The 20726-nt window shown below is 39.1% G+C and overlaps 2 protein-coding genes across 4 annotated transcripts in view; both read right to left on the reverse strand.

Annotated features, from left to right (window-relative positions):
• The window catches only part of LOC111865647 (platelet-activating factor acetylhydrolase), a 50870-nt gene extending 33158 nt beyond the window's left edge, over window positions 1–17712 (reverse strand). For 2 of the 3 annotated variants that reach the window (XM_023853849.2, XM_023853842.2), the window contains exons 1-3: window positions 17452–17709; window positions 7036–7133; window positions 3209–3323 (exon numbers count right to left, since the gene is read on the reverse strand). In XM_023853849.2, coding sequence (XP_023709617.1) covers window positions 3209–3323; window positions 7036–7133; window positions 17452–17497 — 259 coding nt within the window. In that variant the 5' untranslated portion in view covers window positions 17498–17709. Of the gene's footprint in view, window positions 1–3208; window positions 3324–7035; window positions 7134–17451 lie in introns of all 3 variants that reach the window. The other variant, XM_023853835.2, reaches the window with a different exon arrangement.
• Window positions 17713–18447: 735 nt separating this feature from the next.
• LOC111865861 (piggyBac transposable element-derived protein 4-like) lies at window positions 18448–18981 on the reverse strand. The gene has a single exon (XM_023854274.1). It carries the CDS (start codon window positions 18979–18981, stop codon window positions 18448–18450), a length of 534 nt encoding a protein of 177 aa, XP_023710042.1.
• Between the last annotated feature and the right edge of the window lie 1745 nt (window positions 18982–20726).

Genomic DNA, 20726 nt, shown 5'->3' on the forward strand with positions numbered 1-20726 from the left:
CCACATTTTCAAAACATCTGTTTCCTATCGTTATGTCATGATTTTGCCCTGCATTTTGGTGACAAGACAGTAACATATACTTAGTTTTCTCTGTGTTTACTTCTAGACCAACCTCTTTACTTGCGTCAATTAAAGTTTGTGTGTTTTTCTTTATGGTATCTACATTATCACCCAGCAGATTCACATCATCGGCGTAGACAAACAGCTGATGTGTCCCGTTTAGTTTCAATCCCACCTGGTTTCCCTGGACCTTCCTAATTGCATATTCTAAGGCAAAGTTGAAAAGGAGTGGCGATAAAGCATCTCCTTGTTTTAGACCATTCTGGATAGGAAATTTATCAGATAAATGTTTACCTACACAGACTTTACTATATGTTTCGTTTAAACACATTTTAATCAACCTAACTAGGTTCATGGGTATCCCAAACTCTATCAGAATATCGTACAATACTTCCCTCCTAACTGAAGTCTATGAATAGCTGATGTACCGTCTCATCGTAGTCCCATTTTTTCTCCAATATCTGATGAATTCAAGAGATCTGATCTGTAGTTGATCTGTTATGTCGAAACCCACATTGATGATCCCCAATAATTTCATCTATACATGGACTTAAACTTGAAAGAAGAATATTGGACAAAATTTTATATGAAGTTGATAGCAGTGATATCCCCCGATAATTACTACAGTCAGTTTCATCACCCTTCTTGTGAACAGGTACAATAACAGACTCCTTCCACTGATCAGTAAATTTTTCCTTATGCTGAATAGAAGTAATAAGCTTGTGGATCTTAGAACGTAATACTTCGCCTCCTGCTTGAATAAGTTCTGCCGGAATTTGATCACTACCTGGGGATTTATACCGTTTCAATTTTGCAATAGCACTTTCAAACTCAAAAGGGCTAGGATCAGGTATTATTGGTTCAGCTATATCGATTTCTGTCTGCCTAACATCACTGACCCTATGTACATTCAATAACTGAGAGAAGTAGTTCCTCCACCTATTCAAAATGTTGTGGGAATCTGCAAGCAGATCATCATTCTCATCCTTCACTAAAAAAAACTATGACAGTGCGGTATCATCCAATGATATAACATTCATACCAATTTTCGTGAAACTTGGTCAGCTGGTTCATAAGTTGAATTTGGGAGAGACACATAGACTGATGACCCCATAAGCCTACTTTCATCACTTAAGAAAGGAAAGTAGGCTAAAAATCAATCAACTATGTATAAACTTGTTTTACACATTCTGAGTCCCAAGAAAATTGGTTTTGTAATGTAGATTGTGGTCTTCTGGGTCATAATACTAAGTAGTCTAATAGGTTATCACTGTTTCAAGGGAACTTTCTGCCTCCACTTTAAGGCGAAAATGGAGGTAATAGGTTCTTCCAAAACACTAGTAACCATCTACAAACAAGACTACATTATGGTGTCATGATACACAAGATTGTAACCTAATTTTCACTGCAGTGAAAACCTCATATGTATCTACAATGACATATGCTATGTGCCTGTCTATTCTGAAGGAAAGTGTCTTCTGGGACATGGCACCATGTAGTTTCTAGATAGGTACCAACATATTGCAAGGACATGCTACCTCTGTCTTCAGGGTAGAACACTGGTACCTATCTAATTAACAATGTGAGATCACATTTCAGAAGACAGAAATCTTCAGTCTCTGCTATGAGAACCACAAATCTCATATTTCTAATCTGTCTGTATACTATTCTCTACAATCTGAGCTCTCATGTCTTTTAAACATTTACATCCTACCTGGGAGACTTAGGATACAAATCTAATAACTTAAAAATGATACCTGCTTGACATTGTTGTGATGTAAATCACTATATGAGTATTCAGACCTGATGACTGATTGCAAGTAAAAGTAAAGCTATCCCTGTAACAGGCCATGTAGGCCCATAGGATTGCGAGACATTGAGGGTCCCACATTATCTAGACAATCTGCTCAAAGATGGCAATAAGGTTGTCAGCCTTATGCGATGGCCGCACTTTACTCCCCAGGAAAATTAATTAATTCCTGGTACTCATTTCTGTTAGAGGCTGAGTCAACCCCAGGGCGACAGTGCGGCTGGATGGATTAGGTCAATTGAAACAAATCCAGTGACCACATCGGGACTTGAACCTACAACCTTCTGGCCTGTAGCATAGTGACTGATTGCAAGTAACATTTTAGAATACTGGTCTATGCTATCTTTTACTATTTTCTTCATTTCAAGAAATTTTTCTTAAGTTTATCTGGTTTGGCCTCTGAACCATAACACATTTTGTTTTATTTACTGGTGCTTAGACTACACAACTCTGAATGGTAGAATGTTAGTGAATAATGAATTGGAAAGAACATGGAAGTAAGAGGTTGTGACCTAATTTGTGGTACTATCCTGGCAGTCATCTGGAAGGACTGAGGAAAACCACAAAAAACTTTAGTCAAGATGGCCTGTCCTTGGGATGAGATCTGAACCCTGACCTCATGAATAGGAAGCATGAGTGCTAGCCACTCACTGCAGTCTCCAGTACAACTGGAGGGAGAGTGTGGCTTCACCAGTTGTGTGATGTCTCTATGCAGCTTTGGCTACTGCCTCTAACCCATCATCCAGCAGATCCCTTGGATCAAGGGAAGGGAGTAACTGCCTTCGAATCTCTGAGGTCATATTATCTGAATCACAAAGATCTATGTGCAATATATTCTAAATATGACAGACCTCATATGTTTGGAGGGAAGGCAAAATCTAGATGACACAGTCATCTTCTTCATCATCATCATCATCATCATCAAGTTGGACTGGGATCCAGAAGAATTTTATGGAAGATGTCTTTACACTCAGACTTGGCCATTATCAAATCTGCTCAGTTGATGATTGGCTGGAGGCTGCTTAGAAATGCATAAATACCATAAACAAATCTGAATTTAATTCCCCGCCTAATATTTTAACTGAAAAAATACAAACAGTTTTTACTAAAGAGAGTATAAATTATAAACATATATTTAAAATGTTTTATATCTGTCTATTGTGCTACCACTCAATGAATTAGAAACATACACATTTCTTTTCCATTAGGAACACAATGAAAGTATTTAAATATCATGGGAATCCTGAAGACTACTTTAGACAAAAGTCACTGTTGCTATACCATACTAATTCATTTTGTTAATGTATAAGAGTATTTTTTAAATAAAGATCAACTTACCTGCCAGTAACCAGATAACAAACTTGAGCACAAACTTCCATATTTGCAGTACACGTGAAAATCCCTCCAAGTACATATCATCTGCAAGCCAAGGAATCCACCTTGCTGAATATTTCTGCAGAAAAGAAATTAAAACACCCCATTGAGTTATGAGGCTTAGAAGAAAGAAGAGGAGGAGGAGGCATAAAGAAAGAAAAGCTGTGATGTCGAAATGTGCTAAAATTGGAATAAAATTATCACTTACTAAACCATACTTCAGTACAGAAACCAACCATCCTTTTGAAAAACTATTTCTTTGTAGGCTCTGAGGTTCTCACATAGGTGGTTAACAAAGGGTTCCATCTTCTGGGATTTAATTCTATGTAAACCAGTGAAAGTCAACTGATATTTTGGAGTAACACATTGGCTGCATCTTACAGCTGCACTTTTATCACTGGCCCCTATGTTCAGCAACACTTTGTAATAGTTCTCTTCCCACACTCCTTACACCTTTTGTGTGCCTTTATTGTAGCTGCCTCTTTCACGCTTACTAATAATTACCTCAGGTTGGTTTTATTATAAAGGAGGTAAGGTTTGTTGTATTCGGTAGAGCTGAGGGTCTCTTTTTCTCAAGGTCTTTAATGGGCCTCAACTCCGAGAAGGCAGGAAATAAACTCAAAGCTACACACGCACATATAAAGTTTCACTGGTTTATTATTAAACATCTATGCCCTTTGTTACTCAAGCTAATATTTCTTGCAAGTTGCTTAATTTTGTATTTATATTTCTTTGAAGCACAACACTTTTTGCTTGTAGCCTTACTATTTATAACTTACAACTTGGCTACTAATGCTCATTAGTACTGACAATAAATTTTCAACTGACTGACACAAGTTTTGCTTCTGTATTCAAAGAGAGCCGGTGTGTGACTGACTTCGACAACTGACTTCTTTCCAAACCATGAGGTCCTTGATCCATCAGCTTCTTGGCTCTGTCACACCCCTAAATTCTAGTGACTGGACGTTTTGGAAATTAGGGAGTTCACCTTATTTCCCTGATTTCCAATCAGCTCACTGTGACTTTGGATTTTAGGCCTTAAAGACATAATGTAACTTTCAACAGGTCTTTGATGGATGCTACGCCTGGCTTCAGTCTCTGGCTGTCCTCCTTAAGAATTATGATCCGCAGAAGCTGTCAAGTTTCGAATTCCCAACGGCTGTTGCAGTTACACTTTCGAGCTAAAATTCTCAGAAATATCCACAGGGGTTCTCTCTTGTGTGAGAATAAGCTAATTCTTACATACAAGAATAGGCCTATGTCTTACTGACTTGTTCAGTACATCTCACTGTGAAACAATTAAATTTCTAATTAATAAACTTAATTAAATTTAAATGGGTGCATGGCAGTGGTGCGGTTACAATCTCAAGATTCTCGAGTATGCCAACCAAGAGATGAACATGAAGCAGGCAACAAGCAAACCAAGTTGTCTGCAGAAAACCTCAGGTTATACAAGAAGCTATTGTGAAGTTTCCAGACTAGGTCAAAAAAGAAATTCTGCCTTAACTTACTCAATTTTGGCTTCCATCTCCTTCAAAACAGTCTCCTAGGAAACGTATACAGTGATTCCATCGCCTTTTCCACGCTTCAAAAGCACGTTGGAAGTTATTTTCTTTAATGCTGCCAAGTATCACTTGCGATTCCCACTGGATGTCAGACAATGTTTCAAAATGTTGTCCCTTCAGCTTCATTTTCAATTTGGCAAACAGAGTGAAATCACAGGGGGCTATGTCCAGCAAGTAGGGAGGATGGAGAATGATAACCATGTTGTTATTAGTCACAAACTCTGTGGTTTTTAGGGACATGTGGGTGGGCACGTTGTCATGATGAAGGAGCAATGCAGTGCATGTTCAAAAGAAGGAAAGGCATACAGTTGTTGGGTGCCCTGATAAGGGCAGGGTGCATGAACCTACATGACACAGTGGAGAACCCATCTAGAGAATCCTCATGGGAGTCTTCCTATGAACCTTCAGGAAGCAGATGAGATGTTCCTATGGCTTGCTTACACACAAGTAGGGACCCCAGTGGTGCTCATAGTGGGCTTTAATTCAAAGTTGTTAGCAGACCACCTCACAAAATGAGCATCCCTTCAGGAGAAGAACAGCCTTGTGTTCCTCAGACTCAGTAGGGACCCTCTTCAACTTTCTCTAGGCTTGGTCCTCCAGAAGGACAGTGATCTTCCAATTACAATGAACAGTACTGAGTACCATGGTCATATTTTCATGAGGATGAACAGTAAGCTCCTCACTGACCTCCAGGGCTTGAAGAGACAGTCCTTCTGCACAAATCATGTTGACCTTGTGCTTACAGGAACCTTTCATGACCCTAACAGTTTCCTGCCAGAACTCCTCAGCAGTCTCCTTGGGCAAGGCACATCACTTGCTCAACCCCAGACAGAACATCATTAACAGACATCACTACCTGAATTACAGCATAGTTTAGACCTTCACTTCAGGCCAATCATGCTGCATACTCAACAATAAGTTGCTTAGATTGATAAGTCTTCCTGTTGTCAGGAGGAAGAGGCAAGTGTTTCACCTCTCCTGCAAATTTTATGTATTTGAGAAATGTTATGGATAAAGAGCTCTGTAATTTACTGCAACACTATACTGATCATTTGCAATTAAATTATTAAATAAGTATGTATACAGACATGTATATGAAACATTCATTATCAATTACTTCTTATTAAAAGAAATATATATGATCAGTCAATAAAACCTATGAGACATGAGAATCTGGAGACACTAAATATGTCAGTCTGGAGACTCCAGTATGAAACCAGCATGGCAGCCTTAATAGAAGTTGGTTACTCATTTTGCCAGCTATAAGGGGAGTTCCCTGTTATTCTTTTGCCATAACCTACGTTACAATTATTGAAATGATCTCCATATATGGGACAAACTTAACCTTCAATTTTAAGTAAAAAATGTTATTGCTAAAAGAAACCAGATCTATTGGAAAATTACAAGAATTTTGGGCATCCTATGCATTCTACAGATTTTGTTTTCTCTAACTCTTTCAATTCAGCTTTTAATGGTACTGCACTACCAGCCCTGAAATTCAACTGAACTGTTTGCCCCTTCTATAAATTTTACTCACTAAGGGCTATAGGCCTACATTTTTACTTTAGTCTAGCAGTTGTCATCATGGCTACAAAGACAAAAGTTGTGCATGTTCTTAACACAAGAGTAAAAGTGATTCATGAGAGTGAGCGAGATAAATTGTCTGTTAAGCAGATCATGAAGATGTTTAACATCAGACAAACTCAAGTATATGAGATTCTAAGGAATAAAAAGGAAATTTTTAAAATGGTGGGAAAAATTTGTGCACATGGAAAAATAAAAAAAATAAAAGAACTTAAGAAAACTGCAAATGAAGACATTAATGAAATAATGTGGGAGTAGTTTGTCAGTGTCATGGCAAAAAATCACAGCTTGTTGGGTCTTATGGTGAAGGAATATACTAAAAATGTCGCTGAAAAACTGGCAAAGACTGAATTCAAATCATCTAATGTACGGTTGGAGAGATTTTGCAAAAGACATCAGATAGCTTTTAATGAAAGAAAAAGAGGAAAATGACATTGTGATAGAAGAATAAAAGTGTAGGGTGAAGACTTATCAAGATGCTGTCTGAAGTTTCCTTCCTGCAGGGTTGCCTGCTTGAAGTATGATGTGCTGCTGAAGATTTCCTATACAAAGTTTAGCAGCTTACAATACTTTAGAGTCTGTTAGTATTACATGACTATACACATGTAAGTTAAAATTGCTAGTATTACATGCTCAGTCTACCTTGATGTGGGACAAGGAAGTTGGGTAGTAGAGTCTTATAAAACAGCCAGCAGATGAATATTCTGTCATCAGATCAGCACATCCTGGCACATAAGGTCCTGAAAAGGAAAGTTCATGAGATGGGTAATGGACACGCATAAATATGGATGAAGCTCAACCACACATCAATAATATCATGCTCTTTTTTATATAATAGATTTCTGAATGCTGAGACTCATAGTTAAGAGGAATATGAGCTGCTGGGGGATGTGAATGTTCAATTGTTCAATTTATCTACGTTCCGTAAATCCAGATACAGGTAGACACCATAGGATATCAAACAAGTCAAATACAATATAAATACAATGACATCTGCACAATAACAGTCTAATTGAAAAATTAATAAGATTACAAATTACATAAATATAAGTTAAATGTACTTATACATCATAATTTGAGCCTGTTAACAGGAATAATGTCGATGAGTACATCGCTAATAAGTAATAAGATTATAAATTATGTAGATACAAGTTAATTATATGTGTGCATCATAATTTGAGCTTTTTGTCAAATACAATGTCAATGAGTACATTGTTAAAGGTTGTAAAATATGTAAGTAAAAGTAAGAGTAAAAGCAAGCACGCAATCTCCATTCATACATTCATAGATCCATATATCCCCATAAGGGAGACTTGTGAATAGTGTAAAATACAGTCAAAAACGGCAAAAGGGACAACAACAACTTAAGACAAAAATATTCTTCCAATGATTATAATTTAATTAAAAGTATACTGTCTTTTTTGGCCGTGCCATAGCTCAAGCGATTAGTCGCTGGCTTCCCACGGCAGGGCACGGCCAGGGTTCGATCCTGGGTCTGGTCAAGTGGGATTTGTGGTGGACAAAGTGGCACTGGGGCAGGTTTTCTCTGAGTACTTCGGTTTCCCCTGCCAATCTTCATTCCACCAATTGCTCTACAATCACCCTCACCTATCATCTGGAGCTGGTACAATAGGCCAGAAGTGACCACAGTACAAGGGACTTAGTCCCAGCTTACTAGCAATAAAAAAATACAGTCTTTTTCTTCATTACTTTCTTTGCATTATGAATTATTATCACTTGCCTTGACATCATTTTTGTAGTCAATTTTCAGGCATTCTATGCCAACTCAACAAATTTTGCTAACAGCCTGTGGCAGCTGAATTTTTAGTTGAATGAAACTTGGTATAATCACAGGTTCCTATGATATAAGCAAGGGTTGAAAATTTACATACTGGCTCACCAGTCAGGTAAATATCTGTCGCTCAGCTGGAAACTGCCAGCAGCCCAGGGATTCTCAGAGGGCATAAATATTAAAAAAAAAAAAAAAGTACCATGTTGTTCAGAGAGCCAGGATAACATAGCCAGTATAGTGACTGGCTATGGGCCGGACAACCAAAGGGTTGGAATTCAAGTCCTAGTGGGGGCAAGAATTTTCACTTCTTGATGTCTTCCAGACAGGCCCTGGGGCCCATCCAGCCTATCCAATGGGCACCAGGGGCTCTTACCACAGGGGTAAAGCGGCCAGGGCGTGAAGCCGACCACTCATCTCAAACTAGTGCCAAAGTCAAGAAAAAGTGGTTCTATACATCTGCTCCCCCATATGTCTTCATGGTGTAGTTAAGAAAAGGGAAAACTTTACCATTTTACCTTACCATGTTGGTCATGTCCAAAATTTCAAATTTCTGACATATGCATTAACACGATTGAATAGAAATTCCTTATACAGAGTGTGTCAATGAATTGGGCGATTTGGCAGCAGTGTTTTTTCCTGGGATGGTTGTAGTGGGGAGGATGCCACAACTGCCACCCAGCAGCCTACTTCAGAGCGTTTTAGTTGCAATGGAGCTGCGGACTCAAGCACAACATGCTTTTGCTGTGAAAGCATTTTACAAAAACGGTGACAGATTCATGATCACTCAGCGTGAATTTTGAAGAAAGTTTGGGTTTGGTATTCATTGGAATCATGCTGTTCCATCTGCCCATGCCATCAAGACCTGGTTTCAAAAATTTGAGGCTACTGGTTCTACACTAACGAAGGTGGTAGCGTAAAAACAGCACATACACCCAAGAATGTAGCGGCAGTGAGAGAAGCCATTGAATGAAATCCACGTCAGTCTGCACATCACCATGCTACATCACTCGGGCTGTCTGAAGCGAGCGTTTGACAGATTTTGCACAAAGATCTCCACTTCTACCCCTATAAAATTCAAATTACTCATGCACTACACAAATACGAGTATGAAAACGGAGTCAATTTCTGCCAGACTTTTTTGCAATTAATTAATCAAAACCAAGATGTCATTAACAGCTTACCGATAAGCGATGAAGCTTGTTTCCCTTTATCCGGGTTTGTTAACAAGAAAAATTTCTGCTATAAACCCCAAAGAAATTTATGAGAGACCACTTCACAGTTCCAAAGTCACAGAATGGTGTGCGATATCTTCGTTTGGAATTATTGGCCTGTACTTCTTTGAAGATGAGTGGGAAAGGGCTGTAACTGTGACTGGACCACGTTACATTCACATGTTGGAGAGCTTCTTAAGTCCTGCACTTGCTTGTCTTCCAGTCAAGGAAGAAACATTTTTCCAGCAAGATGGGGCTACGTTCCACACCGCAGGAGCTTCCATGGCAGTTGCAAATAACCTGTTTCCTAACCATGTTATCTCCACTTATGGGGACATCATATGGCCAGCCAGATCACCTGATCTTTCCACATGTGATATTTTGTCTGGGGATATCTGAAATCCCAAGTTTTCAAAGCTCCAGCACCCCACACAGTTCAGGAGTTTAACATCGAATTCAGAAAGAAGTTGAGCGAATTCACGTAGAGATGCTGCAAAGNTACGAGTATGAAAACGGAGTCAATTTCTGCCAGACTTTTTTGCAATTAATTAATCAAAACCAAGATGTCATTAACAGCTTACCGATAAGCGATGAAGCTTGTTTCCCTTTATCTGGGTTTGTTAACAAGAAAAATTTCTGCCATAAACCCCAAAGAAATTTATGAGAGACCACTTCACAGTTCCAAAGTCACAGAATGGTGTGCGATATCTTCGTTTGGAATTATTGGCCTGTACTTCTTTGAAGATGAGTGGGAAAGGGCTGTAACTGTGACTGGACCACGTTACATTCACATGTTGGAGAGCTTCTTAAGTCCTGCACTTGCTTGTCTTCCAGTCAAGGAAGAAACATTTTTCCAGCAAGATGGGGCTACGTGCCACACCACAGGAGCTTCCATGGCAGTTGCAAATAACCTGTTTCCTAACCATGTTATCTCCACTTATGGGGACATCATATGGCCAGCCAGATCACCTGATCTTTCCACATGTGATATTTTGTCTGGGGATATCTGAAATCCCAAGTTTTCAAAGCTCCAGCACCCCACACAGTTCAGGAGTTTAACATCGAATTCAGAAAGAAGTTGAGCGAATTCACGTAGAGATGCTGCAAAGAGTAATGAGTGACTTTAGAAAGAGCCTTACTGGGTGCCTACAGCGGAATGGTGGTCATCTGTCAGATGTTATTTCTGGGAAATAGACTTGTTTTCAGTGAGTTAATTGAGAAAAAACAAATGCTTTTATATTTACACTGTATTCATGCGTTAGAACCAAATAAATGCAATAGTTTACTGTTCATAACGTTTTAAAATCACCCAATTCACTGACACACCTTCTATGTTCGTAGTGTTCCCTTTAATCGTGTTCATATACAGTGGAACCTCGCTCAATGAGCATAATTCTTTCCAGAATCTTACTCGTAATGTGAAACACTCGTTAAGCAAAACAATTTTTCCCATATAAATTAATGTAAAATATGATAATGCATTAAATGCCGAAAAAAATACTCAAAAAATTGTATGTATAACGTTTATTCAAAGAAAATTATATATACATTGTTAAGGACTGTGAATGATCTTCATGTTTTCTTCTATGCGGAATGAACCAACCTGGAATGCGAATTCGATTTGCAGAAAACAAAAAAAAAATCGAAATAATTAGTTCATTATTTATTATACATATCTAATTCTTTTTTACTAGAAAGCTGTCTAGAGACATTTGTTTTTGCCAACGCTTCAAAATTTGGTGAAAATACAACACAGCATTATCATTAAATAAATTTGCAGCATGCATAGCCACTGCCTTATTAGGGTGATGCTTCTCAATGTACAATATAACAGTTTCCCATGCTTTCAGCATTTCTCTTCTTGCGCCAGAAGATTGTTGCTTTGCTGTTACCTCCTCCTCCTCCTCCTCCGACAAACTCTCCTCCACAACTTCTTGCTGTGAAACACAATGCAACTCCAAATCGTGCAAACCGTTGATGTAGACCGACTGTACGTATGTGCGTGCTAGATCAGCCACGCTCACGCCTCGTTCTCGCTTTTCAGTGATTTTACGTTTCATTTCTATGGTTGTTTTTATTCTCTTATGGCTGTCTTTTTGTGGCTTTTTCTTTGGGGACATTTTTGTAAGGGTTATTAAACTTTGCACAAGAAAAAATCACAAATAATATGTCTGAACACAAGTTTGGAAAAATGTGTGATCACAAGCGACACTAAGATGCTGGCAGAACGAGTGCTAAACACAGACTGATGTAGCAAGCGCAAAATCCAGGACTTCCCCTCTCGTCACTCATTATGCGAAATGTCGCTTGTTAAGCGAGTCATTTTTTTTTACAACTTGTTTTGCTCATTATGCGAATTACTCATTATGAGAGGTACTCGTTAAGTGAAGTTCCACTGTATCTATGTTCAGTAACAAAATCTATCCTTCACTATGGACTCATTAATATGAATGTAACTGCTTCAGTTCATTGTCACTTAATTCCTCACAAAAAAAATATCAAAAAACCACATACATAGCAAATTTTTTAACTTGAGCATTACTAGGGATCCCATGAAGTTTTTCCAAACTAAGTTCATTAACCATCAAATATAAATGTCATGGGGGCATGTGGTAGCGTAGTTGATTGAGGCACTATGCTACAAGCCGGAAGGTCGTGGGTTCATGTCCCGATGAGGTAATTGGATTTTTTTTAATTGACCTAATCCTTCCAGCTGCACTATGGCCCTGGGGTCGACTCAGCCTCTAACAGAAATGAGTACTAGGAATTAATTAAATAATTTTCCTGGGGGAGTAAAGCACAACCAGCGCATAAGGCTGACAACCTTACTGCTATCTTTGAGCCAATTGCCTAGATAATGTGGGACCCTCAATGTCTCACAACCCTATTCTTTTTTTTTTAATTCGCTTAGTGGGGGGGAGTCCAACTGGGTCCACTCAGCACAGCAGCCACTGACTGTACTATTGTAGCCTGCCCCGGGTGATTATGATGGAGAATTTGGTGGAATGAAGATTGGCAGGGGAAACCGAAGTACTCAGAGAAAACCTACCCCAGTGTCACTTTGTCCACCACAAATCCCACTTGACCAGACCCGGGATCGAACCCGGGCCACCACGATGGGAACTCACAACCCTATGGGCCTTCATGGCCTGTTACAGAGATAGCTTTACTTTTTTTATATATAAATTTCATAGGCTCTTAAGTATTCTGAGATACTGCCAATTTATGAAACATATTACTTCTGATATAAACAAAATTATTCATTTATACCAAAAACAATCCACTTACATATTGACTGAAAAAAATAAGAATGTGAATAACTGAACTGATTAACCTGAAACTGTTCTACTGAATTTTCTGTTCATCAACTTCAAAATTTCACTCATCACAGATGAACAGACTAGCAAATTTTTTCAAGTCCTGAACATAAGTAAACATATTGTAACGTGTCGGCAAACCAGAGGAGTAACTTCGATGGAAACGTCAGAATAGACCGTTGCATAAGAAGTAACAATAGCGATACTGTAATTCCAACAGTGAGCCGTTGTATCGAGAACATCGAATCTCCACGGTGACGAATACGCGAAGCGTTCCCACAGAGACAATGCGATAACAATGGGTTATTGCGTAGGAAACGCGGAACCTACAATGCAACGTCTCCACCGTTATGACAAAGGGTTCGTTGTCTAACAGTGGGCAAGTTATAAAAGCCCAGCTTTGACGAGAGACAGTCAGTCTCGGAATAGTCTTCGGAGAAGAAAGACGTCATCAAGCCTCCGGTGAAGTCAGCCTTGGGATAACCGCCAGAAGAGATAGTCCGGNAGCACAGCAGCCACTGACTGTACTATTGTAGCCTGCCCCGGGTGATTATGATGGAGAATTTGGTGGAATGAAGATTGGCAGGGGAAACCGAAGTACTCAGAGAAAACCTACCCCAGTGTCACTTTGTCCACCACAAATCCCACTTGACCAGACCCGGGATCGAACCCGGGCCACCACGATGGGAACTCACAACCCTATGGGCCTTCATGGCCTGTTACAGAGATAGCTTTACTTTTTTTATATATAAATTTCATAGGCTCTTAAGTATTCTGAGATACTGCCAATTTATGAAACATATTACTTCTGATATAAACAAAATTATTCATTTATACCAAAAACAATCCACTTACATATTGACTGAAAAAAATAAAGAAAAATATAAAGAAACAAGACCGTAACTGTCAAACGATAATAATTAATATCTGGTCATGAGCCCCAAATGGAGCTAGACACCAAGACTTACTGACTGACTGACCATCAGTCGCAATGTGACTTTCACTTTGACTTGAACTGACAGTTCAGATGGAAGTCAGAATAGTTCCAGTGGAGTGTCCAGTCAGAAGATGATGACAGTGTATCAGTGATCTGTGAACTGTTTTAACCAGTTGTATAAAGGTCCAATGAATTCAATCACCAAATCCAAAACCCATCCTTTAAGTCACACTAAACCCTGGATACGTGACAATACAAAATGTTGCATCTCCAAAATTAATGGAGATATCTGGATGAAACTGGAATCACATGGTATTAACATATGAAGCTACCAACTTACATGAATTTTTTTGAAGTGCAAAGGAGAACAACTGATAAAATTCTTCCTGAATATATCATACAACTTCCAGTTACAGAACACTTTCTTGATAAAGGATAGTCAAGTGAAAATTTGAGCAGACAGCTACCATTGTTTCCCTTATGTACAGTGTAAATGTAGGCTTGTTTCTCCAGTCCTCAGCTGAGTTATGATTGTTTGATTACAATGGTGTATATTTAACTGCATTTCACATCATTACAGTATAAAACTCACAAACATAGCTTCAGTTTACATTGTATTTCCATGTCACCCATGTGAATGCACTATCCTTTTATCCAGTGACCATCTATTTCTTCATGTGTCCCACAACAGTTCAGTTATTCTCTTCTGTATCTTTTCATGGAAGATGTACTGACATTCTATTCCTGCTCTTGGCTGTACCATTTATTTCAATTATCTTTCCATTTCAGCCTAACAAATATCATTCTGTGGGCAGTAGTAGGACAATGAAGGGCCTTCAGGATGAATGCAGGCAACAAAGCTGTACATGGCAGTGTCACTATATGCAATATGAGTAGGTCCTGAATAGTGCCCTGAACCACCCACATCAAACAATTACTTGAATCATAAACTCAAAAGATTCATAATGTATTGTAGTTTAATGGTACATTTCGGTGGTTTTCTCAAGTGTCTGGTATGTGCATGTAATTACTGAAATGTTCCTGTGGCTCTGTTTCAGTTTCTGTGATGTCGACCTTATTCATATAAAAATATTTTATTCCATAAATGTTTTATTTCTGAAATTCATGTAAGTCATTGGGTGTCAGTATTTGCTTATCATATGGACTATGAAGGCTTGGAATGAGGAAATCTGATTACACTGAGGCTAATGCTTATCATCATACCACCCTATCATCTTTCCCTTGAAGACGATGGAGACATTGGTGGATAAGCACATTATGGGTGGTATGTTGGAGTATCCTCTGCATCAGAACAACTAACTGAAAAATGCAGTGGAACTACAATCAACAATGTGGCAATGCACAGTGAAAGTGCTGTTGAACATAAGGAAACAGCATTAGGAGCTTCCATTCATAGAGAGGGGGCTTTCAATACAGCCTCTCTTCAGCAAAACAATCCAGCTATCCACTTCAGTTAGGTATCTTGGGTTAAACTTAGACAAGGAGCTGACTTGGAAGAAGCAGCTGATTCCAAGCAGAAGTGTATTCCATCTAGGCCTAAAATTAAAGCATCTGAGAATTGTCAGATCAACTCAAACTGGTCTGGGACTGCCATCAATCCCTTGTGAAAATGCCTGAACATAAAATTGTTCAATTTATGGTTGCCTCATAGATTACTGCTGACTTTAAGGTTACCATGACAGCACTGTTTTATGTTAAATGACTGACCAGAGTTCTGATAAGATTGGTATAAGCAGGTGATTACAAGTCAAACATAAAAAGGTTTTACTCTCTTACTGACATATTGATGTGAGAGAATCATCTTTCGCTTTCTGCCCCTTTGCCTGGCTGCTTCACTCATCAATTCACTTACAACATCAAGGAACAGAAATTCTTGTGACACCTCTCACAATACCACGTGCTTAACACAGGTCATAAAGAGAACATCCAGTAGGCCTAATCCAGCCAAAGTCAACATTGTACTTAATGAGAGCTGTGATGCGCTATTCCACTAAATTCATTCCTATAAGATGTGCCTGTTGAAGGGATGCCATCTCTCAAATAAAACTCCCACTATAGACAATGCGATTTAAAATGTAGAGGTACCAGAGGTGCAATAGACTCTATAGGCTCTGCAAACAAATCACAGACCATACATGCAGAAGAAAATTAAGGCACGATGTGCTCAATTCAATACTTCATTATTAACTGTCATCAGATATGATCCTATGTGTTACTTGAATGAATAAAGCAAATACAATTATTTAGTTTTCTACTGCAAAGTACACTCATCACTCACTCACAAAGATGAGCCCTTCTCAAGAAGCTGCCAACTGTGGAGCTACCCACTGGTCCCTATCCTCAGCCAGATCAATCCAGTCCATATCAACCCATCATATATCTCTAAGATCCTTTTTAATATTATCCACCCACCTACATCTAGGTCTTCCTAGTGGTCTCTTTCCCTCTGGCTTTCCCACCAATATCCTATATGCATTCCTCTTCTACCCCATTCATGCCACACACCCTGCCCATCCCATTCTCATTGACTTGATCATTCTAATTATATACAAGTTATGAAGCTTCTCATTATGTTTTCTCCAATCTCCCATTACTTCAGCTCTCTTCAACCCAAGTATTCTCCTCAGCACCCTATTCTCCAACACCCTCAGCCTATGTTCCTCCTTTTATGTCAGAGACCAAATTTCACACCCATACAAAACCACGGGCAAAATTATAGTTTTGTATATTCTAATTTTATGTTTTTAGACAGCAGACGAGAAGACAAAAAGTTCTGGACTGAATGGTAGTGAGCATTACCTGAGTTAAATCTCCTTTTAATTTCCTCCTGAATCAGATTTTGATTTGTTATAGTCATTCCCAAATATTTGCACTGCGCCACATTTTCAAAGCATCTGTTAGCTATCTTCACGTCAAGATTTTGCCATGCATTCTGCTGACGAGACAGCAACATATACTTATGTTTCTCTGTGTTTACTTCTAGACCAACCTACTTACTAGCATCAGTCAAAGTTTGTGTTTTTTTCTTCATGGTATCTATGTTAGCACCAATAGAATCACAAGCGTAGACAAACAGCTGATGTGCCAATTTAATTTCAGTCCCGCCTACTTTTCCTGGACCTTCCTAATGGCATATTTAAAGGAAAGTTGGAAAGCAGCGACGATAAAGCATCTCCTTGTTTTAGACCATTCTACAGCAAAGTACAATGTGAATAAATTCATTTGGTTATTTTTAAATATCTGAATTGATAGTCTGCAATAGTAAAACTACTGAACAGCTGTTATTTGATAATGTCCACCTCTACTTCTACTCAATAATTCCTGTTTCTAGGTATCAAGTGATACCTGTATTGCAGTTCTCACAATGAAACACGTCTTCCCGTTTGCATCAACGTGTTTGGGTGCCATAAAAAGAAAAAAAAAAGTGGCCTGAATCATTTTGCTATTCAGAGATCAACAGTTATGAGTTTTATTAAGTTTCAAGGATGCTGCAGAAGCACTGCAGAGTTAAATATGTTATGGCGAGATCCAGCAGAAAAAGAGGTATCATTAAATTCTGGTTAGAGCTTATTATTGAAAAAAAATGGGTCGTGCACTCGCGCCGAAACATATGGGTACTTCCTAGCAAATTCTATAAACACGAACATTCGTGCTTTAAAGGTTATGTAATTATATGCAGGTCTGCAGTTAGCTATGTCAGTATTACAGAAACACAGAAGTATGTTAGCGTCAAGAACTGCTAAGAAGTAACGTATTTTTACAACAGAAAATAAATATAACCTTCTGAAAACGGCAGATGATGAGGGATTGCACTCTTCCACCACATTTCCACTACGCTGTAACTTGTATTTGCAAACGATGACTTCCCACTTAAGACGTAAGTCGTTATGCTAACAAAATAGTGTCCTATTTGCAATGCAGTCCAATCAAAGCATGTGACCTTACAATTTACCACGTCAATGCTTGATAAGGAACGAAGTATGAATTATCTTACAATGCAGATAAAGGCTTTAATATTAGTCATGTGTAATCGATCTTATCCTGCTGGCCCATTGAGGACATTGAGAACGCAGGCGATCGCGGGATCGCGGGTTCGAATTTTAAATGTCATAGCTTCAATGAAAATTTCACCTAATGCGACCTACCAGGGCTAGCACGTGGGGTACACGCATACCAGTTCATGATGACGTTCATAACCGCTCATTACCACCTTGGTTTAAATACCCTAATAGGGCTAATAGGTTACTTGTATAGATCACAACATTCTTCATTTTACATTGTAATAAAACTTGCAATAGGCTTGTGTCTGATTTGTGCCAGTAGTTGTTCCGAGAGCTAATTATCATAGCGAGAATTAGATAATTAACCTTTAAGTGCCGAAGTGCCCCGTTTGTGTCAGTCATAAACGTCATGAAGGTCAAGAATAGGGTCGTCGTGGCCGTCGTGGCCAAAGTACCCCGTTTTGGCCAGTCAGGCATTTAGACTCCGCTAGTGGAAGCGCGCGCACACGCCGCTAGTATAAGCGCATGCACAGTCCTAAATATTTATTTTTAAATGTAGTAATTACCAGACCGACTTGAGTAAAATCCTAATAGAGGAATAATAATGATACATAAGTGAACAACAACAAAACGATTATACGTATGAGTTACGCCGAACCTCATCCACGAGCCAGTAATTTTATTGCAGATTCTGCAGATAAATATGTTGAAAATATATAGTAAAATTCGATGTACATACCTTTTTTGTTGTTATCTGCTCCGTCCCCTGCATCATCTAACTAAATCTCGGCTTTGTGTGATATTCTTTGAAGCATCTGAGAATGCACAGGCCCACGTCACATTTCTCGCACTTTGTGTGTATTCTTCTCCTCTTCCCACGTGCAGAACAGACGCGGCAGTTCAGTCTCTTGTCTGAATGGTTTGGCCAGTGTTGTCGATTGGCCTCCTCTAGGCGATATATTGTAGATGAAAGAGCAGGAGGTCGACCTAAGGGCCCCTGGGGGCGAGGGCGACATGTTGCAGCATTCTCCAGCATGTTGCGCACAAGGGTTAGACGAAAGTCTCTATGTGATATTTTCGCACCACAGGATGACAGCACAATGAAACTGTTCAGAATCGTCAGATCTAGTAAATGGAAGAATAGTTTCTTCGTCCATTTCCAAGTCCGACGGCTGATGGAATAACTGTTTGTCATCCTGGCCGCTTTGTCAACATATCCCATGTGCATGTTGTAATCCGCAACAATTGCAGGCTTTATGGCATTTCTGTGTTCATCACAGAAATTGCCCTCTGCTGGAGGAGCGTGCATATTAGTCAACATATATACATCTCATTTGTCTTTCCAAACCAATACTGTCATGTCACCCCTCACCTTAACCCGTATGTCTCCTTTCTTCATTCCAAGTCTCCTGTTTCATATGTCTTGTGGTAGGCCCTTCCGATTTGGTCTGACTGTCCTGCAGCAGCTTATTTTCTTTGCAAACAGTTCGTCAAACAAGTCTGGCGGTGAAACGAAATTGTCCAAGTACAGTTTGTGCCCAAGCCCCTTGACTCTTTTGCAGAGGTCCCTGACCATTGCATGTGTCGCTGTCACTTCTTGGTCAGCGTGTGTTCTGTCTTTACCTAAGTAAACCTTCATGTCGTATGTATAGCCTGCTGAATCACAGAGCTTGAAGATTTTGATTCCGAAACGTTTGTGTTTCTTAGGAATGTATTGTCTGAAAATAACCCTCCCTTTGAATTTTACAATTATTTCGTCAACAGCCAGATGCTCCAAAGGATTATAATATTTTTCATATCCGTCATTTAGAGTGTCAAAAATAGTCCGAATTTTCCATAGTCGGTCATAATTGATGGCTTGTCTGTCAGTTCCTGCATTGTTATCTGTAAAGTGAAGGAAGCAAAGAATATGAAGAAATCGGTCACGTTTCAATGTCTTACCGTAGAAAGACGTGAGAAATTGCTCAGCAGTCGTCCAGTAGTCTCTTATTCTGTCTCTAATGTCATGGCCGATTTGAATAATGATTCCTAAAAAAAGAAACATTTCGGAATCAGTAATGTCAGGGAGTGGAGAAGGTCCGCCTTCAAGGCTGTCGAGATATTGGTGATAATATCTGTTAGTCTCTTCCACCAGCAGCAGATGGATAATTCCTGTGAAGAATAACATGAACATGCAGAGTGGAGTGGAATCCTTATTCACATGTGGAGCTTCATTTAGATTTATCGCCACTGCTCCACCAGAAAAATTATTCGCACCCCTTCTGATGGTGCGGTGATGACGACAATGATGATAGTGATAATGGCGGTGGCTGCACGAGTTCTTCATCATCCTCATCTTCGTAGCCCCAATCATTATCTTCATCTTCTGTGCAGCAGTCCAAATCAGAATCAAATATCAGTCGCCTTTCAATTTCATAATTTTCCAAACGACGTTTCATTGCCATGGTAAGATGGAATGAAACTACAGTATTCAATTTCACTATCACTGCACAGAAAACAGACCACACTTTGTATCTCAGCCACGAAGCAACTGCTTGTTCACGACCCTAGAAAGGGCAATAATATCTTGCAGCTATAACGGAAGGTCTTAGCACTGAAGAAGGGACCCCTCTAGCTTTCTCTTGAATAGCCATTCTTTCATTCTTCTGTCCTTTAGTAAAAGATTCGAAAATCTGAAGGGTGTAAGCAGTGCTAGCAGAAGACCAAATGATTTTATTGCTTCCATCTGTTTTATGACACCAGGGACTGCTAAAATTTGTCAAGTGTTACAAACAGAAATTCATTTATAGTGCAGAACAACTATGGGAAGAACTGGGAAATCATTTTTGCAGTACGCATCAAAATTAAAAGAAAATAAAATAAAACAGGGTATAACACTTTGTATACAAATTTTCAAATCTTCCATTGTAATACGCGACAGTATGTTTTTTGCTGATACACACAAAGTTAATTCCATCCATTTATCACAAAAATTGAGTTAGATACAGCATTTTTAAACACAACGCTTAAAATTGTTTAAGCGCCCTAAGAGGAATGGACATTTAAACCCAGAGT

The sequence above is a fragment of the Cryptotermes secundus genome, unplaced genomic scaffold, assembly GCF_002891405.2.
Source record: "Cryptotermes secundus unplaced genomic scaffold, Csec_1.0 scaffold968, whole genome shotgun sequence".
Lineage (NCBI taxonomy): Eukaryota > Metazoa > Arthropoda > Insecta > Blattodea > Kalotermitidae > Cryptotermes > Cryptotermes secundus.

Bases quoted from the DNA above. Each gene is read 5' to 3' on its own strand.
- LOC111865861 (XM_023854274.1), bottom strand. From the start codon at position 18,981: ATGCACGCTCCTCCAGCAGAGGGCAATTTCTGTGATGAACACAGAAAT.